General features: G+C 56.3%; 2 protein-coding genes across 8 annotated transcripts in view; one reads left to right on the top strand and one right to left on the bottom strand.

Moving 5' to 3' along the window:
- The window catches only part of SIPA1L3 (signal induced proliferation associated 1 like 3), a 251,978-nt gene extending 249,096 nt beyond the window's left edge, over nt 1-2,882 (top strand). For 2 of the 4 annotated variants that reach the window (XM_040252892.1, XM_040252889.1), the window contains exon 22: nt 705-2,882. In XM_040252892.1, the coding sequence (XP_040108826.1) occupies nt 705-848 (144 nt within the window). In that variant the 3' untranslated portion in view covers nt 849-2,882. The remainder of the gene's footprint in view (nt 1-704) is intronic. The other 2 variants (XM_040252890.1, XM_040252891.1) reach the window with 2 other exon arrangements.
- On the bottom strand, nt 2,764-14,184 carry DPF1 (double PHD fingers 1). 4 transcript variants are annotated; one of them, XM_040252895.1, is made up of 11 exons: nt 13,386-13,542; nt 13,204-13,311; nt 11,673-11,800; nt 11,314-11,403; nt 10,843-10,921; nt 10,529-10,660; nt 9,593-9,643; nt 9,381-9,500; nt 8,209-8,321; nt 7,544-7,655; nt 2,764-7,451 (listed from the first exon to the last, which is right to left on the bottom strand). In XM_040252895.1, exons 1-11 carry the CDS (start codon nt 13,408-13,410, stop codon nt 7,381-7,383), a joined length of 1,029 nt encoding a protein of 342 aa, XP_040108829.1. In that variant the 5' UTR covers nt 13,411-13,542; the 3' UTR covers nt 2,764-7,380. The 4 variants fall into 4 exon arrangements, with proteins under 4 accessions (XP_040108829.1, XP_040108830.1, XP_040108828.1 ...); XM_040252896.1 differs by having other exon boundaries at nt 7,544-7,625; XM_040252894.1 differs by lacking the exon at nt 9,593-9,643 and having other exon boundaries at nt 7,544-7,625; nt 13,386-14,184.
- Between the last annotated feature and the right edge of the window lie 2,633 nt (nt 14,185-16,817).

Genomic DNA, 16,817 nt, shown 5'->3' with positions numbered 1-16,817 from the left:
GTGGCCAAGTATAATGTGGAAGCCTCAAGCACAGGAATCGTGGGAGCCCGGGTTCAAATCCCACCCCATCATGTAAGGCTGTGTGACGCTGCACACATCACTGCCTGAGCATGTTCCCCTGTCCTGAGAGGGCAGCCCTGCATCCATGTCCCAGCCCCCTGCTCGCTGCATGAGGAGGTCTGGTCTCCTTTCCTGGTCCAGGAAAATAGGGGTCGCCACATCCCACACCCGTTGGGTGGCTGCAGGGCTGGAATGAGGTGATCATAGTAACTGTCCCACAGTTACTCCACTTCAGGCTGTGTGCTGAGAGCTCAATATACGTGACCTCAGGGAAATCTCTCAACTGCCCCTTTCAGTTTCCTTGTTTTGTCTTTTTGACCGAGCAGCGGGGCATGTGGGATGTCAGTTTCCCAGCCAGGGCTGGAGCCCACACCCCCCGCCTTGGAAACGTGGAGTCGTAACCACTAGACCCCCAAGGAAGTCCTGTCAACCCCCCACCACCACCACTTTTAGAACTGGGGAAACGGGGGCCCAAAGAGTTTGACCCAGAGAGGGTCAAACAGGCCCATGAGATGACCTGCCTGAGGTTACTCAGCTGCTGAGAAGCAGAGCTGGGGTTTGAACCCTGGCAGCCAGACAAGGCTCACAGGCTGCGGGCGGGCCGTTTAGCGTGCGCCCCACTGACACCAGCCCCTGCCCCACAGGAGAAGCAGGACAAGGCGGTGCTGCAGTCAGAGGTGGCCAGCCTGAGGCAGAACAACCAGCGGCTGCAGGAGGAGTCACAGGCCGCCAGCGAGCAGCTGCGCAAGTTCGCGGAGATCTTCTGCAGGGAAAAGAAGGAACTCTGAGGCGGAGAGGCCACTGGCCGCCTGGGCTGTCCTCCTCTCCCTCGGCCTGGCCCCTGCTCGCAGGTGTGACCAAGAGACTGCAGCCCAGGCCCCACCGCCCTTCCAAGGACAGGGACGCTTGGGGCAGCAGTGGGACCTGAGGGAGGCCTCCTGGGCTGTCTGCTCTTGGTCCTCGAGCCCCAGGGGGCAATGTGGTCTCCAGCCTCCCTCTGAGCTGCTCTCTCTGGTTCCTGGGGGCTGGGCCCATGCCCACCCTCCCCACCCAGCCTCTTCCTAGGACCAAGCCATCCGAAACTATAGGAAGAGGGGGAGGGCAGGAGCAAGTCTCCAAACCCCACAGCTCCAGGAGTTCACAAACCAGGTTTCCTCACCATGTCCAAGGGTATCTGGGCTGGTGGGCCATGACCCCTGCATGAAAAATCATGGTGGGAAACCAGCCCACCGGCTTGGAAGCGGGGCCAGGGCTCCCCATCCTGGGTGCACTGGCTCCAAAAAGCATGGGCTTTGCCCCCTTCCCAACCCTATCCTCCAAAAAGCAACCAGGAGCACTTTCTTAGAGTTTCATTTATTTTCTTGAGGGGAGGGGATCCCAGAATGGAAAGAGGAAACGCCAGCATTCCAGAGTTAACTTCTTTGAAGGGGAAGCTATTTGCACACTTGGGACCATTTCCACAGTCTTTTTCGACCAGTCCCCAGACTGCCAGAGGCCGCGGCGCCTGGGCCCCTCCACCTTCGAGCTACTGACGCGGCCAGGCCCAGCGGCCCACCGCTCCTGCATCAGCCCCGGCCTCTTCTGGACACCAGGAGGGCCTCCGCCAAGCCGTCAGGTCAGGGCTGGAGAGAAACAGCCTTCATCTCCTCTCTGCTTCTGTTTTCCCTTTACAAGCCCCCCAGCCCATCTCGCAGGCCCCCAGCAGCAACACTGGCGCCCCCCAGGGAGCACTGCAGTGCGCACCCCAACTAGACGCTGGTTCTCCAAAGGCAATAAGGGGCAGCCGGCCGGGCAGCTGGGCCAGTGTGGTACTACGCTGCTCACCCAGGAAACAGAGCTTCTTTTTTTTTTTTCCTTTAAAAACAAACAAGAAAATATATATATATATATTTATTTTTTCATGTAGAGTTGCGCCAGAACAAGTCTGTATGGTCACACAATCTGTGGATTCCCCCAACCTCAAACTGAGGATCGAGGCTCATTCTGCTCCCAGTGGGCTGGGGCTCAGAGGGACGAAAGCCAGGCAGGCCTGGGGACCCTGCTCCAAGCAGCACACTCCAACTGGGAGGCCAGCGCCAGGCAGCCCAACCCCACGTCCAGAGACCCCCACCACCACCTCTTTGGGGCCAGAAACCTCAGGGGAGCAGGCCCACACAGGACACAGACTTTGAAGGAGCAGGAGAAAAGGACCCTGGTCCTGCCCCCGCTGCCCCCCCTGCAGCCAAACTCTGGCCCCTGAAGCAACACTGCAGTCCCACAAGGAGAGCGCTCGGACCTGCCATCTCCTCTCCCCCAGGAAGGGTGGGGGGGCGGCCCGCGGGGTCCTCAGCCCTGGCCAACTACTGTGATGTCTCTGCCCCTCTTCCCGGATGGATCCCTCTTGGAAGGGTTCTCCAGGATCACCCACCCCACCCCCACCCCTTTCCTCCTCAGACCCTAACCTGGAGCCTGTCCCGCCCCCACCCTCTTTTTTTAAGTCATCTCCTCCTATCTTCAGACCATTTGAATCATCTTGGGGACCTAATCATGTACATTGACACGTGTAAGTTAGGATTTTTGGTTTTGTTTCCTGTTGTTTTTTAAGGATCTCTGCAAAGCACATCTATTTAATTCGAGTTTGGTGAAGATAGCAGCAGGGTTATTTGTGTGTTTTTTTTTCCCCTCTTTTTTTCCCCCAATATGTTGATTTGTTTCATCTGGATGTTTGTTTGTTTGTTTTTAATTCTTATTGTCTTTCCCTCCCCAACTCCCCTACCCATTCCAGTCTTGAGATTTTCTGGCATGTTTCTGGAGGTTTCAAAGGAAATAAATGTTTCATAGAAGTGGCTTGTGTGTTCACTAGCTGAGCAGCCCAGCGGAGTCCCTGACAAGAGGGGGTGATCCAGCATCAGCCTCCTGTCCCCCTTGTCCCAGACACCATCACCCCCAGTGCACACACACCTCTAAGAACCCAGGAGCACCATTCTCACCAACTTCTCTTTCTCAAAACCCTAGTGACAGAAATCCAACACTCAGAATGTAAGAAACGTAGTGTAAAGCACAAAATACTAACCCCTGGACCGCCAGGGGATTCCTTCAAATGTAAGAAATTCTTAAAAAGAGGGAGGTTCTACCCTCACAAGTCAAGTACTGGAGGCCGGAAACCCAGACCTGGGGCTTCCCTGGTGGTCCAATGGTTAAGAATCCGCCTTGCGATTCAAGGGACACATGGTCAATCCCTGGTCCAGGAAGATCCCACATGCCTTGGAGCAACTAAGCCCATGCGCCTCATCTACAGAGACTGCACTTTGGAGCCCAGGAGCCTCAACTACCAGGCACTGCAGCAAGAAGCCTGCACACCACAACAAGAGAGTAGCCCCTGCTCTTCACAACCAGAGAAAGCGCAAGCGCAGCGAGAAGTAAATGCATTGAGATAGAAAAAAAATTTTTTTCTTAATAACGGTCAGCTTGATCTCGGCTGGCCTTGACCTGCAGTGGCTTGAAGCAGGATTTCTGTTCCTGGTCAGAGATTGAGGTCTGGCCACAGCAGTGAAAGCGCTGAATCCTAACCACTAGACCACCCGGGACAGTAGTGGCCAGTGAAGGCCCTGGCCCATCAGCTGTATAGAAATGGATTTCCACATAGAGACGGAGAGTACTGAAATAAGTGTTCATTAGGAGGAGAAAGAGTACAGTCGTGTGGATTAGATACACGGGTGGGCTCAGAGAAAGTCACGCCCTCCTGGTAGTTTGAATTACTTTTATGGGGCATTTCTTCAGGGTTTTCCTCTGGCTGGTCATCTTGCATTGCCTGGTTCCGAGTTCCTCTTTGGTTTATCCCAGGATCCTCTCATGTGTGCCCAAGCATCTCTTAGCCAAGATGGATTCCAGCAGAGAGGCCTATGGGTAGGAGTTGACATCACTTACTGAGATGACGCCCTCTTCCTTTTGACCTCCAAGGAGCCTTTCTGCACATGTGTAGTGGGGAAAGTCTACTTGACTTGGAGAATAAAGAATGTGTGGTCTATCTTTTATCTGGGCAGGGTCCAGCTCTTCTCCTGCTATTTTGATGGATATTTTGAACAGGGGAGAAGCCAGCTGTTCACCCTGGGGCCAATCTAGCTTTTGCCTCATGCTTTTTAAAATCTGGAGGTGGTATAGAAAGAAAGCTGGATTTTGAGCTTGGTAACTGTCCTCAAACTCTGAGCTGCAAGACTCAGAACGGAGGGGCCCCTGCCTCCCAGCTGGGCTATTGCCCCAGGCCACACCCTCCAGGCGGGCGCAGGCTCACTTGCACACCCACCTCTCCCACCCCCGTCCCCCGCCCTTGTCTTCTCTCTGCCAGTCGTCTAGCTGGTGGTTTGGAGTGAAGAGCAGCTGCTGCTTCCAGTCCCGGAGTTCCGGGCGGTGTCAGTGTCTTGGAAAGATACTGGTGTCCCCTGGGACCTCAGCCCTGGGCCAGACCCTCCTCTAGGGGCTCTCCTGGCCGGGAAGGGTCCTAAACCCCTGGCCCCAGATCTGCAGCTGCCTTGGTGAAACCCCATGTGCAGTTTGACCCAGAGATCGGGGTCAAACTTATTTTCCAAATCCCAAAATTTGATGTGAGAATCCCATGGTCCGGCCTCTTGTGGGAAGTCTGGGTCCAACTCCGCCTGGATCCAGGAAGCAATCCCACTACCTCTTGACAGGCCTGGCCCCACATCTGGGGCTTTCTGGCCCACCTCCCCATTTACCTGTGCTGGACTTATTTCTGAGCTCATACCTGACACTTCTCTAACCCAGACCCCCGCCCTGCAAAAAAAAAAAGCTCTTTCCCAAACGGGTACATATCCTTTTTCCAGAGGAGGTGGACCAACTATTTCCACACCTCCTAAAAATTCTAGAGTGTTCCAGACGCCCTCCCTGTCTCCGCCCTCCTTGAGGCTCCATCCTCAACCCGGGCTCCCCTCCCCCCACCGGCACGGAAACGGTGGAACAAGCTGTTCTCACATCCTCTCCTGGCGCCTGTGACACACACCAACTTCCAACACCCCACAACTCACACACGCCAGCCTGCGCTCTCACCCGAACTGTGCCCTGCGCGTCCCTTCCCCGGCTTGCCCCAGTTTTCTGCTTCCTCTGCCTGTTGCCCTCCTCTCCCCCCAACCCAAGCAGGCGCCCTCCGTCCCCGCCCCCAGCTTCTCCCTCAGCGTCCCACCCCACTTCTGGCTCTCCCCTCACCCAGCCTTTGAATCCTTTCGTGCCTTTGGCGCTCTCCAGATTTTTCTATTGTCTCCCTCAGTTCTTGACGCCCTCTTCCCTGTGAAGTCTCATCTCTGTATCTTTGTCCTGGGACTTTGCCTGTCCTGGATGCTGACTTCATCTCTCCCCAGATGTACCTCCTCTCTCATTCTCTCTTCCCCTCTCCTCTTTGATGGGCCCTGGTTCTCTGCCTTCCCTCGCAGAATCTCTTCTGCTCCTCTCTCCAAATCACTGACTACTTCCTCCTTTCTCTGTCTCTCCCCGTGCGTCTGCTATTTTTTATTACTGTTATTTCCTCTCTCCCACTAAATCTCCATCTCATCTGTTCTCTTCCCCCATAATTCCTGTGGCTCCTTCATCCGCATCTCCCAGATCTATGTCTTCCTTCTCCTGCTCTTTTTTCTGATTTTCTAAAAATGTGTGACTCTCATAGCTGTCTCTTTCCTGACCGTTCTTGTGTCCTGGTTCTCACTCTTCACCTCACCTCACCCAAGTCTGTCTTTCGCCTGATGTCCCTGAATCTGCACTGCCCTTTCCTTTGCCCCTTCCCATCTGTCCTTGGCCCCACAGTGGGGATGGGGAGCTCCAGGGGATGTCTGGTCCTAGGGTGAGGCCCTAGGCTTGTACCCCTGCCCCCTCCCGTAGCCCCGAGGGGAGGGTGTCTTCGTCTCTCCATCCCTTCCCTTCCCCCAGTCCCCAGCTTCCCGCCTCCCCCCGTCACTGCTTCCCGCTGCAGCTGCAGCAGTCGGTTGCCAGGGCAACCACAGCTGGCTGGGTGGGAGCCCCCTCTTCCCCATCCCCCCCTCTTCTCCTGTCTCCTCCCCTCTACCCCATCCTCCCCTCTTCTCCTTTCCAGCGAGGCTGGGAGGAGCTGGGACAAAGCCAGAGAAAGGCGGGGGTGCCGAGGGGAGCTGGGAGGGAGATGGAGGTAGGGGCCCCGCTCCAGCTGTTCACCTCGGTTGCTTCTCCCCTCTCGAGGCCCCATCTCCCCTTCTCGGCAACGCCCCAAAGCAGCCTGGAGAATGAAGCCGACGACGTGGGCAGAGGGGTCAGCCCCACTTTAATACACAGAACAAGTTAATTCACAGCAGAGGCAGGCAATAAAGGAGACTCGTTAACAAGGGGGGTGGGCACGCCTGGATTGGGGGGAGACTCCCCCAAGCCCACCACTTCCCCCACTTGCAGTCTCGACTTCCCTTTTTTTTTTTTAAACCCGAACAACAACACACACAACCACAAGAAACAACCACGCCCCCTCGCGACCCGAAAGTGGCCAGCGAGGGTGGCAGGGGTGGGGCGGGCAGAGGAAGGGGAGAGTCTAGTCCGTTGCAAAGTCTGTGCTTCTCATTCCAGCAGATGCTGGGCAGGGGCCCGCCTCGCCCCACCGGCAGCGGCCAGCCAAGGCCGGCAGGCACGGAGTGGGCACAGGCGGGCAGGGCTCTCGGGGAGGGAGCAGGAACGGAATTCAAAACCATGGTTCACGTCGTCATGCAGTATCCACGGTGGGCACCGAGAGGGGGCGAGGGGTGGACACCACACCCCCGGCCCGGGGCACAAGGAGGGGATGGTGCCCGTCTTGGGTGGGGAGGTGGGACAGCTGCAACTCCAGGGGCTGGGGGAAGGGGCCGCCAGGCAGGACGCTGGCGTAGACTGGTGCCCAGTAGATGCGCTCAGCAGTGCCCCCTCCACCCAGCCAGACCTTATAGGACTCTGTTATATATTAATTTCTTTCTTTTTTTTTTTAAGTTTTTGACTTTTTCTTTAGAAAAAGGCTTTGTCCATGCCCCCAGCCGGCATCCACCACCCCTCGTGCCCGCCTAGAGGCGGGGTATGGCTTTGAGGGGAGCAGAAGGCCCTGGTACCCATTTGCCAAGGGGGTGAGGAAGAAGGGAGGAAGGGAGAGGACCCTGCTGGGCCCACCAACCCACAGGGCAAACATTCCACTTGCACAGAGGGGAGGGGGTGGCCCGGCCCCCTCTCTGGCCCCCCCCGCCCCTCCCACTGTGGGGCGTTAAGGATGGGGAGAGAGTGGAGGAGCTCCGAGAGGAGAGGCAGGTAGGCAGGCATCACCCCAGAGGTCCGGGCGAGCCAGAGCCAGGCCTAGGTGAGGGTGATGTAGGCAGACGCCTTCTCTTTCAGGTGCCGAAGACAGAGGTGACAACTCCAGCTCCCTGTGGGGCGGGCAGAGGACAGGGAGTTGGGTCAGGTTTGGGCAGGGCTGCCCCTACCCCCACCCCCATGTCAGACCCTCCTCTTCTCTCACCTTCCGGGGGCTCCGCCATGGGGGGACTCAGGCAGTACATGTGGTAACCCCGATCGCAGTCATCACAAAACAGCAGCTGGTCCTGGGGGGTGAGACCCGCCCAGCTGGCACCCTGGGGGCACGGGCACCAGAAACCGGGGTGGGGGGCGGGGGCAGGGGCCAGGTCAAAGGGGCTGGAGAAGGTGGTCTTCTTGCAAGACACAAAGGGCTCTGAGAAGGTCATCTTTGCAAAACCCTGCTGGGCCACACCAAACGCCCTTGAGGACCATCAGTTTGTGGTTTGTAGTTTGGGTTTTATAGGATTCTGTGGGACACTGAAAACAACACTGAGATGGTCCGGAAGCCATGGGTTCAGGTCCCAGCAGAACCATGTCCCTAGCTGGGTGACCTCGGGCAAGTGTATTCCCCTCTCTGAGCGCGGTGTCTTCTCTGTGAAGTGGGAACAAGAGCACCTACCTCAGGGTGGTTGGGAGCACTCAGAGAGTGAAGAGTGTTAAGTGCCGGGTTCAATTAATGGCCACTAACAATAATAATAATACAGGTTAACTGGTGTTCACGAGGGAGGGTGCTCCAGGGAAAGGCTTAGGCCCAGCTGGCGGAGGGGGCGGTGCCAGGCCGGCGGCTACTCGGGGCAGGTCCCGGGGAGGGAGCGGACGGGCACTCACGTCGTTCTCTGAGGTGCCGCACAGGCTGCAGGACTTGCACTCGATGCACTGCCAGCGGTAGGTGCGCACGGCTGCCGTCATATTCACCGTGAACTGTAAACACGAGGGGTGTCCTGGGGGCCGAGGGGCAGGGGTGCGGTTAGGGGCTGTCGCACCCCTGGTGGCTGCTGACCCTGGGGAAGCCCCTGGGGGCTCAGCCCCCACCCCCTGGCTCACAAGGCCTGACCCCGCCCAGCCCACGGTGCCCCGCGCCCGCCCGTTCCGCAGGCAGCGCCGCCCTGGCCACCAGTCTCCTACCCGGCCACCATGGCAACCACACTCTGCTCCCCAGAACACCATGGCAACCGCATTCCATTACCCACGGTGCTGTGGCAACCACTTTCTACCACCCACAACACCGGGGCAGCCACGTTCTGTTAACCACTGTGCTGAGGCAGCCACATTCCATTAGCCACAGCAGAGTGGCCAACCCGCTCCCTTAACCGCAGAACGTGGCAACCACAGTCTCCCAGCCACGATGCCATGGCAACCGCCTTCCACAGAGGGGTCCCCACAGCCTGGTTCCCTGCAGCCCAAGCCCATTACACACAACGCCACAGCAACCACGTTACCAACGTGACTGTGGAGCGTGTCAACCCTCTGGTCGTCCCACCACCCCAGCGCAGACCCACAGCCATGACCCCAGGCCACCACGACACCCAATCGCCATGACAACTGTATTTCACTACCCGTAATACCATGACAACCACAATTCGTTAGCCACCGTGATGAGCAACCACAGTCTCTTACCCACAAGTCCACCTTGGGAAACCACATTCTATTAACCACAACTCCACGGCAAGCGCCCTCTGTTGTCCACAGCATCCAGGCAGTGGCAATCCGTTACTCGCCATCACAGCCCACTACCCCCTGGTGTCTTGGCAGCCAGCTTTCACTGTCCCCATGCCAGACAGGCACGTGCCAGTGCCCACAATGTCATGACAACCGCGTTCCACTGTTCCCAGAGCCTCCCTGACCCCACCGAGCTCCCCACAGTCCTCAGCAGTTGAGTCAGCTCTGTGCATCCACCAGGATGCTCTGTGTGCCCCCAATTCTCTCTCCTCTGCTTCCTGCCCTCCAGATCTGGAGTCTCTCCACCCCAGCCCCCAGAAGCCTCAGGTCGGGGGCATCACCTGATCGCCCACAGTCAGCACAGGAGATGAGGTCCTCAGGACACCCCGTCTTCTTGGAGCCCCCCAGGCAGAAGTCGCAGTAGCCGTTGGGGATGACAGTGCCGTCAGGCGCCTTCTTGGCTGAAAGACAGCAGGCAGGGGTTGGCGCGGGCAGGAAGGGACCCTCAGTCCAAGGCTGCTACAGAAGTAGGGGCAGAGGGAGGCGTCCCTACCTGTGTGTTTCCTCTGTGACTCAGGGACCCAGGCCAATTCTTTGTAAAACTCTGGGGGTAGGGGGACAGAGAGAGGGGCTCTCACCACAGGCAAGGCTCCACCCTGCCCACGGCCTCAGCCCCAGGGGTGGACCCCTTGTCCAGGCATGGAGGAGGTGAGGAGAGGGAGCCACTACCCTAAGCTGCATCCAGCAGCAAAAGAGAGTTGCAGGGAGCCCAGGTAATTCTCATCAGGACCTTGCAACTCTCTGAAAACGACTGACAGGTCCTCTTTATTAGGTAAAAACTTGGCAGGTATAAGCCCCCTGCTTCCCCTGCCCGTACACACTTCTGCCAGACAGCCACCCCCAACTAAGCCCCAACTAAATAAAAATTAGGTAGAGGCCACTGGCCACGATCTGGTATGGAAACAGACACTCAGAAAGAAAATTCGGAACACAGAGGTGCCTGGGTGTGTAGTAGGGGTGGGATGAAGAGACTGCTGTCTCCCACCGAGGAATGGGTGGGAGGATGGTTCCTCCACTGGCAGAGCCTCTCCCCAAGCCTTCCCCCATCCCTCAGCTGTCAAGGTTGGCACTGGATTGGCATGGGCGGATGCCAAGGGTTCCCAGGCCACAGCCCCTGCCCCTTGGCCGAAGCTTAGCAGAGAAGGGAGGAAGGGAGGCAGGGAGGGAGGGGAGTCATCTATCACCCCCCTCCCCAAGCTCTAATTGAAACAATAAATCAGACCCAGAAATATTACGCCCGGCCGGGAGCGAGGGAGAGATGGTTGGTTGCCATGGCAACCCCAGAGCCAGCATCCCCATGGTTGGTGGGGGGAGGGGACCGCTGAGCTGGAGATTTTCCAGAAATGTCTAATGTGCCCCCTCCCTCCCAGGCTCCTTAGCCCCCACTCCCAGGGCCCCTCACCACCCCACGCCCTGCCCGCCTGCTCACGTTTATGGTTGTTTTTCCGGTGGAAGGGCAGGGCGTGGCGTTCGGCGTTCTCCTCCCCCTCCTCCTCAGCCAGGTGGGTGTGGGTGTAGTGGTAGCTGAGCCCTGGCCGATTCTTATACCGTTTCCCACAGACTGGAGAGTGAGCAGGGAGGGCCGGTCAGCCCTCCAGCCCCTGCCGCCTCCACCCTGGCCTCCAGGATCACACCTCCCCCCTCTGCCAGGGTCCAGAACGGGAGGGAAGGGGGCCAGTGGGGGGCAAGGTCTCTGGGTCCCACTCTCTCTCTCTCTCTTCCCCCCTCTTCAGAAGGACTCACTATCACAGACATACGGCTTGTCTCGGTCCTCCAGGGAAGCGGTGTCCTGGCGTTTCCGGAGCCCCCCGATGCCGTATGCCTGAGGGGAAAGTCAGGAGTGAGGGGCCAAGAAAGGGAAGGAACTAAAAGAATTTTCACCATTTGGACTTGAAAGCCCAATCACAGCTCTGCCACTTCCTAGCTGTGAGTCTAGAGTAACTCTCTTGACCTCTCGGAGGTTCCATTTTCTCATCTGTGCCACGTGTAGGAAGATAGCTCTAACCCCCTGTACAATCTCTGTTTTGCAAATGGCTTAATATGCCCAAGTCTCAATTTCCTCATCTATAAAATGGGTATAAAAATCCCCTACCCCTTCAAGCTGCTCTGAGAGTTAAATAAGGTAAAATTGGGGCAGAGTCTGAACACTGCACAAGCAATCAATGGAACCTGCCTTGAGGGGAAGGGTGATAGGGGGAGGTTTGGGAGCGATACCTTTCCTTTGGCCCTGTTCTTCCTCCTGGGCATGTCATCCTCTGGGTCTTCCACTTCAAGATCATGCGGAAACTCCAACAGTTGCTGTTTCTGGGCACCAGGAGAAGGGAGACTGGGGTCAAGAAACGGGGTATTGTTCTGCTTTGGGAGGTAGTTCTGGACACAGCAAAGATCAGGGGTGGCAGGGCAAGTTAGGAGTCTTCCCAAAAAAAGAGGAAATGTGGAGGGATGGAGACAGGATGCTCAAAGGTCCTAGGGAATCAGGGGAGATTTCAGAGCAGGAGCAAGATGGGCCAGGACACAGGCGGGTTGAGAGGGCAGCCACAGCCCCTGGATGGGTGGGGGCTGGGCAGTCCTACCTGGCAGTCCATAATGGTCTCCTCCTCCTTCAGTTCAATCTTCTTCTCCCCTGTCTCCGCGCACAGGAGAGCCTCAAGGACTGGCCCCTCGGGGAGGCCACCCTCCTTCTTCAGTGGTGCTTCACAGTCTGGGGACAAGACCACGGTAGGTAGGAGGGGGGTCAGGTGAAGAACTTGTCCCTGGAGGACTCCTCAGACTGCCCAGGTTGGGGAATCGTGCTCTTTTCTGGAGGAAAGAGGCTTTCCCACACTCAACCAGCAACAGACTTAAATACTCAACCATTCATACCGCCCTCAATACTTCCACACATCCTAAGAATGCCCAGACCCTGGAGAAGACACAGTCAGACCATCAGAGACCATTGGACATACTCAGGAGAAACATGGCCGGACCCTCCTATATAACTACATAATACAAGTAGGAGACCCCACCCAGACCCCACAACTGGAGAGAAGAGACATTCGAACAGGACACACACGGACATACACAAGGGAGATACAGACAGATCATCTGAGACAGCCAGACACACAAAGGAAGAGGTACACCCAGACACTCAGATACACCCAGACTCACGGAGGAGACATATCCAGACCCTTGGGCACACCCAGAGACACTCCAAAAGAGAACATTAGACCATCAGATAAACCCAGACCACATGGGGAAAACACAACCAAACCCTACCAAACACCTGAACATGCTTAGGGGAGAGAGAGACACACCAGAGAATCACTCCGATGGATACTCATACACACAGGTGATACAGACTGTCCCGCTGGGACAATCAGACACACCCAGGAAGACAGAGCCAGATGGACACGCCAGTACACCTGCCTGGACCCACACAGATCCTTGGTTATACCTGAGCAAGGGAAGAGAAACAGCCAGTGACCCTATCAGTGCTGGACTCATTTGAGAAGTGATAAAGCCAGACACTCATGGAGCAGCAGACACGGGCAGAAACACATCTGACATTCCAGACAGACACTCAGGGACGAGATCCTCCCAGACATTCCAGAGCATCTGGTACTCAAAGGAAGAGAGACACTCGGGAACAGAAAGACCAACACACTGGAGAGGAAGTAAGCCCGGGAACGCCTGAAAAGCGACACAGACACCAAGACACGCTGTACTACAAATGGAAAAAGTTACAACCAGACACTCTGACACACCCAGACACACACTCAGACATCCACAGGAAAGAGCCGGCAGATACTCTGATACATCCCAACTCACAAGGGAAGAGAGACACAAGGATGGGATACACCTGGACACACAAAACAGATACCACACTCTGTCCAGGAATACACCTGGGTCCAAGTAGAAGACGCAGTTCAAAATACTCAGGGAAAACTGGAGAGTGTCTGTACTACCCCCAGACACACACCAGCAGACACAGCCAGTCACTCAGACATGGGCCAGGAGGGAAATAAAGGCAGATGCTCAGACGCACAAGGGCATCAACACACTGATCAGCCAGCGGTGTGGGCAGCCACAGGGGCCACCCCAGGCACAGGACGGAGCCCCACCTACCGATCTTGTACTCGCAGGGCCGGAGTCTGGGGTCTTCCAGGATGTTGAGCCTCCGTTTCTTTCTCCAGCAGCGGGCCGGGTACGTATAGATCTGTCCGGGGGCCAAACCTGGAGTAAGAAGGGCCGTAAGAACGCGGCTGGGAAGCCGCCGCCCCGCCCCACCCCGCCCTCCCGGCCGGTACCCGGGCCGCGGTGGGTCTTCTCCATCCAGATGTAGCAGTTGTTTTGGGCCACGCCGGTCTGCGAGTCGAGGAAGGGCAGGCGCAGGCTGCGCTCGGCGCACAGGCGCGCGTTGTAGCTGCGGCAGTGCTCGATGGCCTCGCGGTAGAAGTCCTCGCCTAGGCTGCGAGGGGCGGGTAAGCGGGCGGGCGGCTGTCAGCAAGGGCAGGCGCACCCGGTCGCCCAGCACCCCTCCCCCAGCCCACCCGTCGGGAATGGGTGGGCCGACTCCTCCAACCTCACCTCTCCCCTCCTGTCGGGACCCAGGAGCCCCCAACCCGGGACTCAAGCGGGCCTCGAGCCAAGGAGTGGATACAATATAGGAACAGATAAAGATACACCAGGACACATCCATTCAGGCACATATCCAAATCCACAACACAAATGTCTCACACATAGTCGCACAGGATTCACACACAAAGAGAGACATATCCCAAGACTCACAAAGGGAGACACAGACACATCTCACATATGGGCACACACAAATATCTTCTGAAAAATACAGATCTCTCAAGTTCCATAGTGTAGAAACAGACAGATCACACACGTGTCCATGCACAAATATACATCACATATCCAAGGACACACAACTAAACAATCACCCACACAAAGACACACAACATGTAAACAGATTACACACCACAGTCACTCACACTCACTCATGCATCCGAAGACACAGGTACACAATGTTAAGAGAAAAAATGTTAAAACTACTAGTATAAGCACTTAAACACATATCCAAATACACAACACAAATCACACACAATTCAGATACACTATACAAAGAAATCACACAGATTCACACAGGATACACACACACAGTCACAAAGATACACAATAATATAGAAACCAACATCTAAAATACCACATATTCAAATACACAAAGATACACATATACTCAATGTAGAAACAAATCCACCCATATTCACGCAAAAATTTGCACATAAATACAGGAATACCTACATATCCAAAGACACAGAACACAGATGAGGCACAGTTTCAAAGGACATGCACACACACTCAAAGACTCAAATATCCAAAGATACCTAGAGTAGAATAAAAGAAATCAAACACACATATCCAAAAAAAATAAAAAACACCAGAATCCGAACAAGTGACACACACTCCATATCCCAAGACAAAGGTACTGTGAGCTTCACTCAAGTTTACCAAGGTCCCCGCGCCCCTAGTCCATTTCACCTTCTCCCCAACCCCGGGGGTCTCAGGACGGGACATGACCCCCTTTTCCCGAAGAGGACTCGGAGTTCCGCACACTCTCCTCTCCTCCAAAAGCAGCGCGTCGGACACGGTTCTTGCCAGAGACCCACAGTCACACACACTCGCAACCCCGCGCAGCCCGGCCCACGGTGACAGCCCCCCAGACACCCCATCGGCCCCACCCCCAGCCGCCACACACACACACGCCCGCGCGATCCGCCCGCGCTCCCTCCCCCGCCTCCCGCCGGCCCGCAGCACCTCAGGGGGCCGGGGATGACCGTGGCCATCTTGCTCCCCGGGTCCTGCCCCCAGCAGGTCCCCGCCGGGCCGGTCCTCCCAGCGCTCGGGCGGGCGCTGAGGCCGCCCATCCATTCATTCCCGGGGGGCGGGAGCACCGGGGCCACAGCCAATCAGAGCGGCGGGGCGGGCCCGCCCGGGCCATGCTGGGAGTGGTAGTTCCCCGCCTGCGGCAGGCGGGACCCCGGCGGGAAGCCGGTCAGAGATGCGGCTCGAGGCACGCATAGCCACTCACGCACGCTCACCCGTGCACACCTCGGAGTCTCGCACATGGGTCTACACTCACGCATGCACACCTGGGCTCGCACACACCCACACACGGCGGCTTACACATATACTCACAGCCTCCCACGCAGACTCACGCACACTCCTCTCCCACACCTTCGCACAGACTCGCATACATTTGCACTCACACAAACACTTGAGTGCCAGGAGACTTAGAGACAACGTACAGATGCCCACGCAAACGTCCCGCCAACGCATGGCTCCCTGCCGCCGCCTCTCCCACAGTCCCTCCTGGCTTCAGAGCACCCTCGCGGTCCCGGCCTCTGGTCACCGTCGGGGCTGTCTCTCTCACAGGGACCACGCCCGACTCAGCCCCTTCCCCGGCCTGACAGCAGCCGTGCGAGTTAGGTGTGTGCTGTAGCCACACTTCATGGGTTCAAATCCTGACTCTGCCACTTGGTGGCCATGTGACCCTGGGCAAATAATCTTTCTGGGAATCAGTTTCCTCATCTGTAAAATAAGGATGATGCCTCATTGGATTATTGTGAGGATTAAATGAGTAAGTATTGGGGTCTGCATGTGTTAAGTCGCTTCAATCCTATCTGACTCTTTATGACCCCGTGGACTGTAGCCCGCCAGGCTCCTCTGTCTGTGGGATTCTCCAGGCAAGAATACTGGAGTGGGTTGCCATACCCTCCTCTAGGGGATCTTCCCAACCCAGGGACTGAACTCCTTATGTCTCCTGTATTGGCAGGAGGGTTCTTTACCACTGGCGCCACCTGGGAAGCCCTTAAATATTGGTAAATTGCTTCAAAAGGCACCTGACGGGGATTTCACTGTTGGTCCAGTAGTTGAGACTCCGCACTCCCACTGCAGAGGGCACAGGTTGGTCGGGGAACAAAGATCCCTTATGCCATGCAGTTTAGCAAACAAACAAAACAAAAGGTACCTGGCAGGTAGTAGGTGTTCAATAAATTCATTCATTCCACAAAGAGGACCTGATGTGTACTAAGATGTAAATGGTGATAGCTAACCATTATTAGAAAGAATAACGCTTGACATATGTGTGTTAGTCACTCAGTCGTGTCCGACTGTTTGCGACCCATGGACTGTAGCCCACTAGGCTTCCCAGTCCATGGGATTCTCCAGGCAAGAATACTGGAGTGGGTTGCCATTTCTTCCTCCAGGGGATCTTCCCCACCCAGGGATCAAACCTGAGTCTCCTGGATTGCAGGCAGATTCTTTACCCTCTGAGCCACCAGGGAAGCTTGGCATATAATAGATGCTTACAAAATATTTGTTAAGAATAAATATACTGAGTAGCCACCAAGTGCAGGCACAGTTCTTTAACAGAGATTCACCCGCCTAATCCTCATAATGACCCACCAGGGTGATACTATCATTACCCCCATTTTCCCGGAGGAAGTAGGGTCTCATGCCGTCAGCCCCTGGTGTTTGCTTGAAGGTGAGACTAAGATAAGTTTTCACTCGCCCAGATGTCTGTATCACGTGGGTCACCCCCTTCTTTCTGCCACTCTACCCTAAGGGATGCCCAGAGAGGAAGCTGACCTTTGGAGTCACAGCACTTGCCAAATCCCACTCACCCACACCAAACCCACAGCCCCATCCAAAGTTCCTGTTCAGGTTTGAGCCCT

This window comes from Oryx dammah, unplaced genomic scaffold, assembly GCF_014754425.2.
Source record: "Oryx dammah isolate SB20612 unplaced genomic scaffold, SCBI_Odam_1.1 HiC_scaffold_13, whole genome shotgun sequence".
NCBI classification, from domain to species: domain Eukaryota; kingdom Metazoa; phylum Chordata; class Mammalia; order Artiodactyla; family Bovidae; genus Oryx; species Oryx dammah.
This window is presented reverse-complemented; position numbering and strand designations above follow the sequence as displayed.

Bases quoted from the DNA above. Each gene is read 5' to 3' on its own strand.
- DPF1 (XM_040252895.1), bottom strand. From the start codon at position 13,410: ATGGAGAAGACCCACCGCGGCCCGG. The intron at 11,801-13,203 runs GTAGGTGGGGCT...TCTTGTCCCCAG, and splicing joins GCCCTGCGAGTACAAGATCG to ACTGTGAAGCACCACTGAAG. The intron at 9,644-10,528 runs GTGAGCAGGCGG...CCCTACCCCCAG, and splicing joins CCGGAAAAACAACCATAAAC to AGTTTTACAAAGAATTGGCC.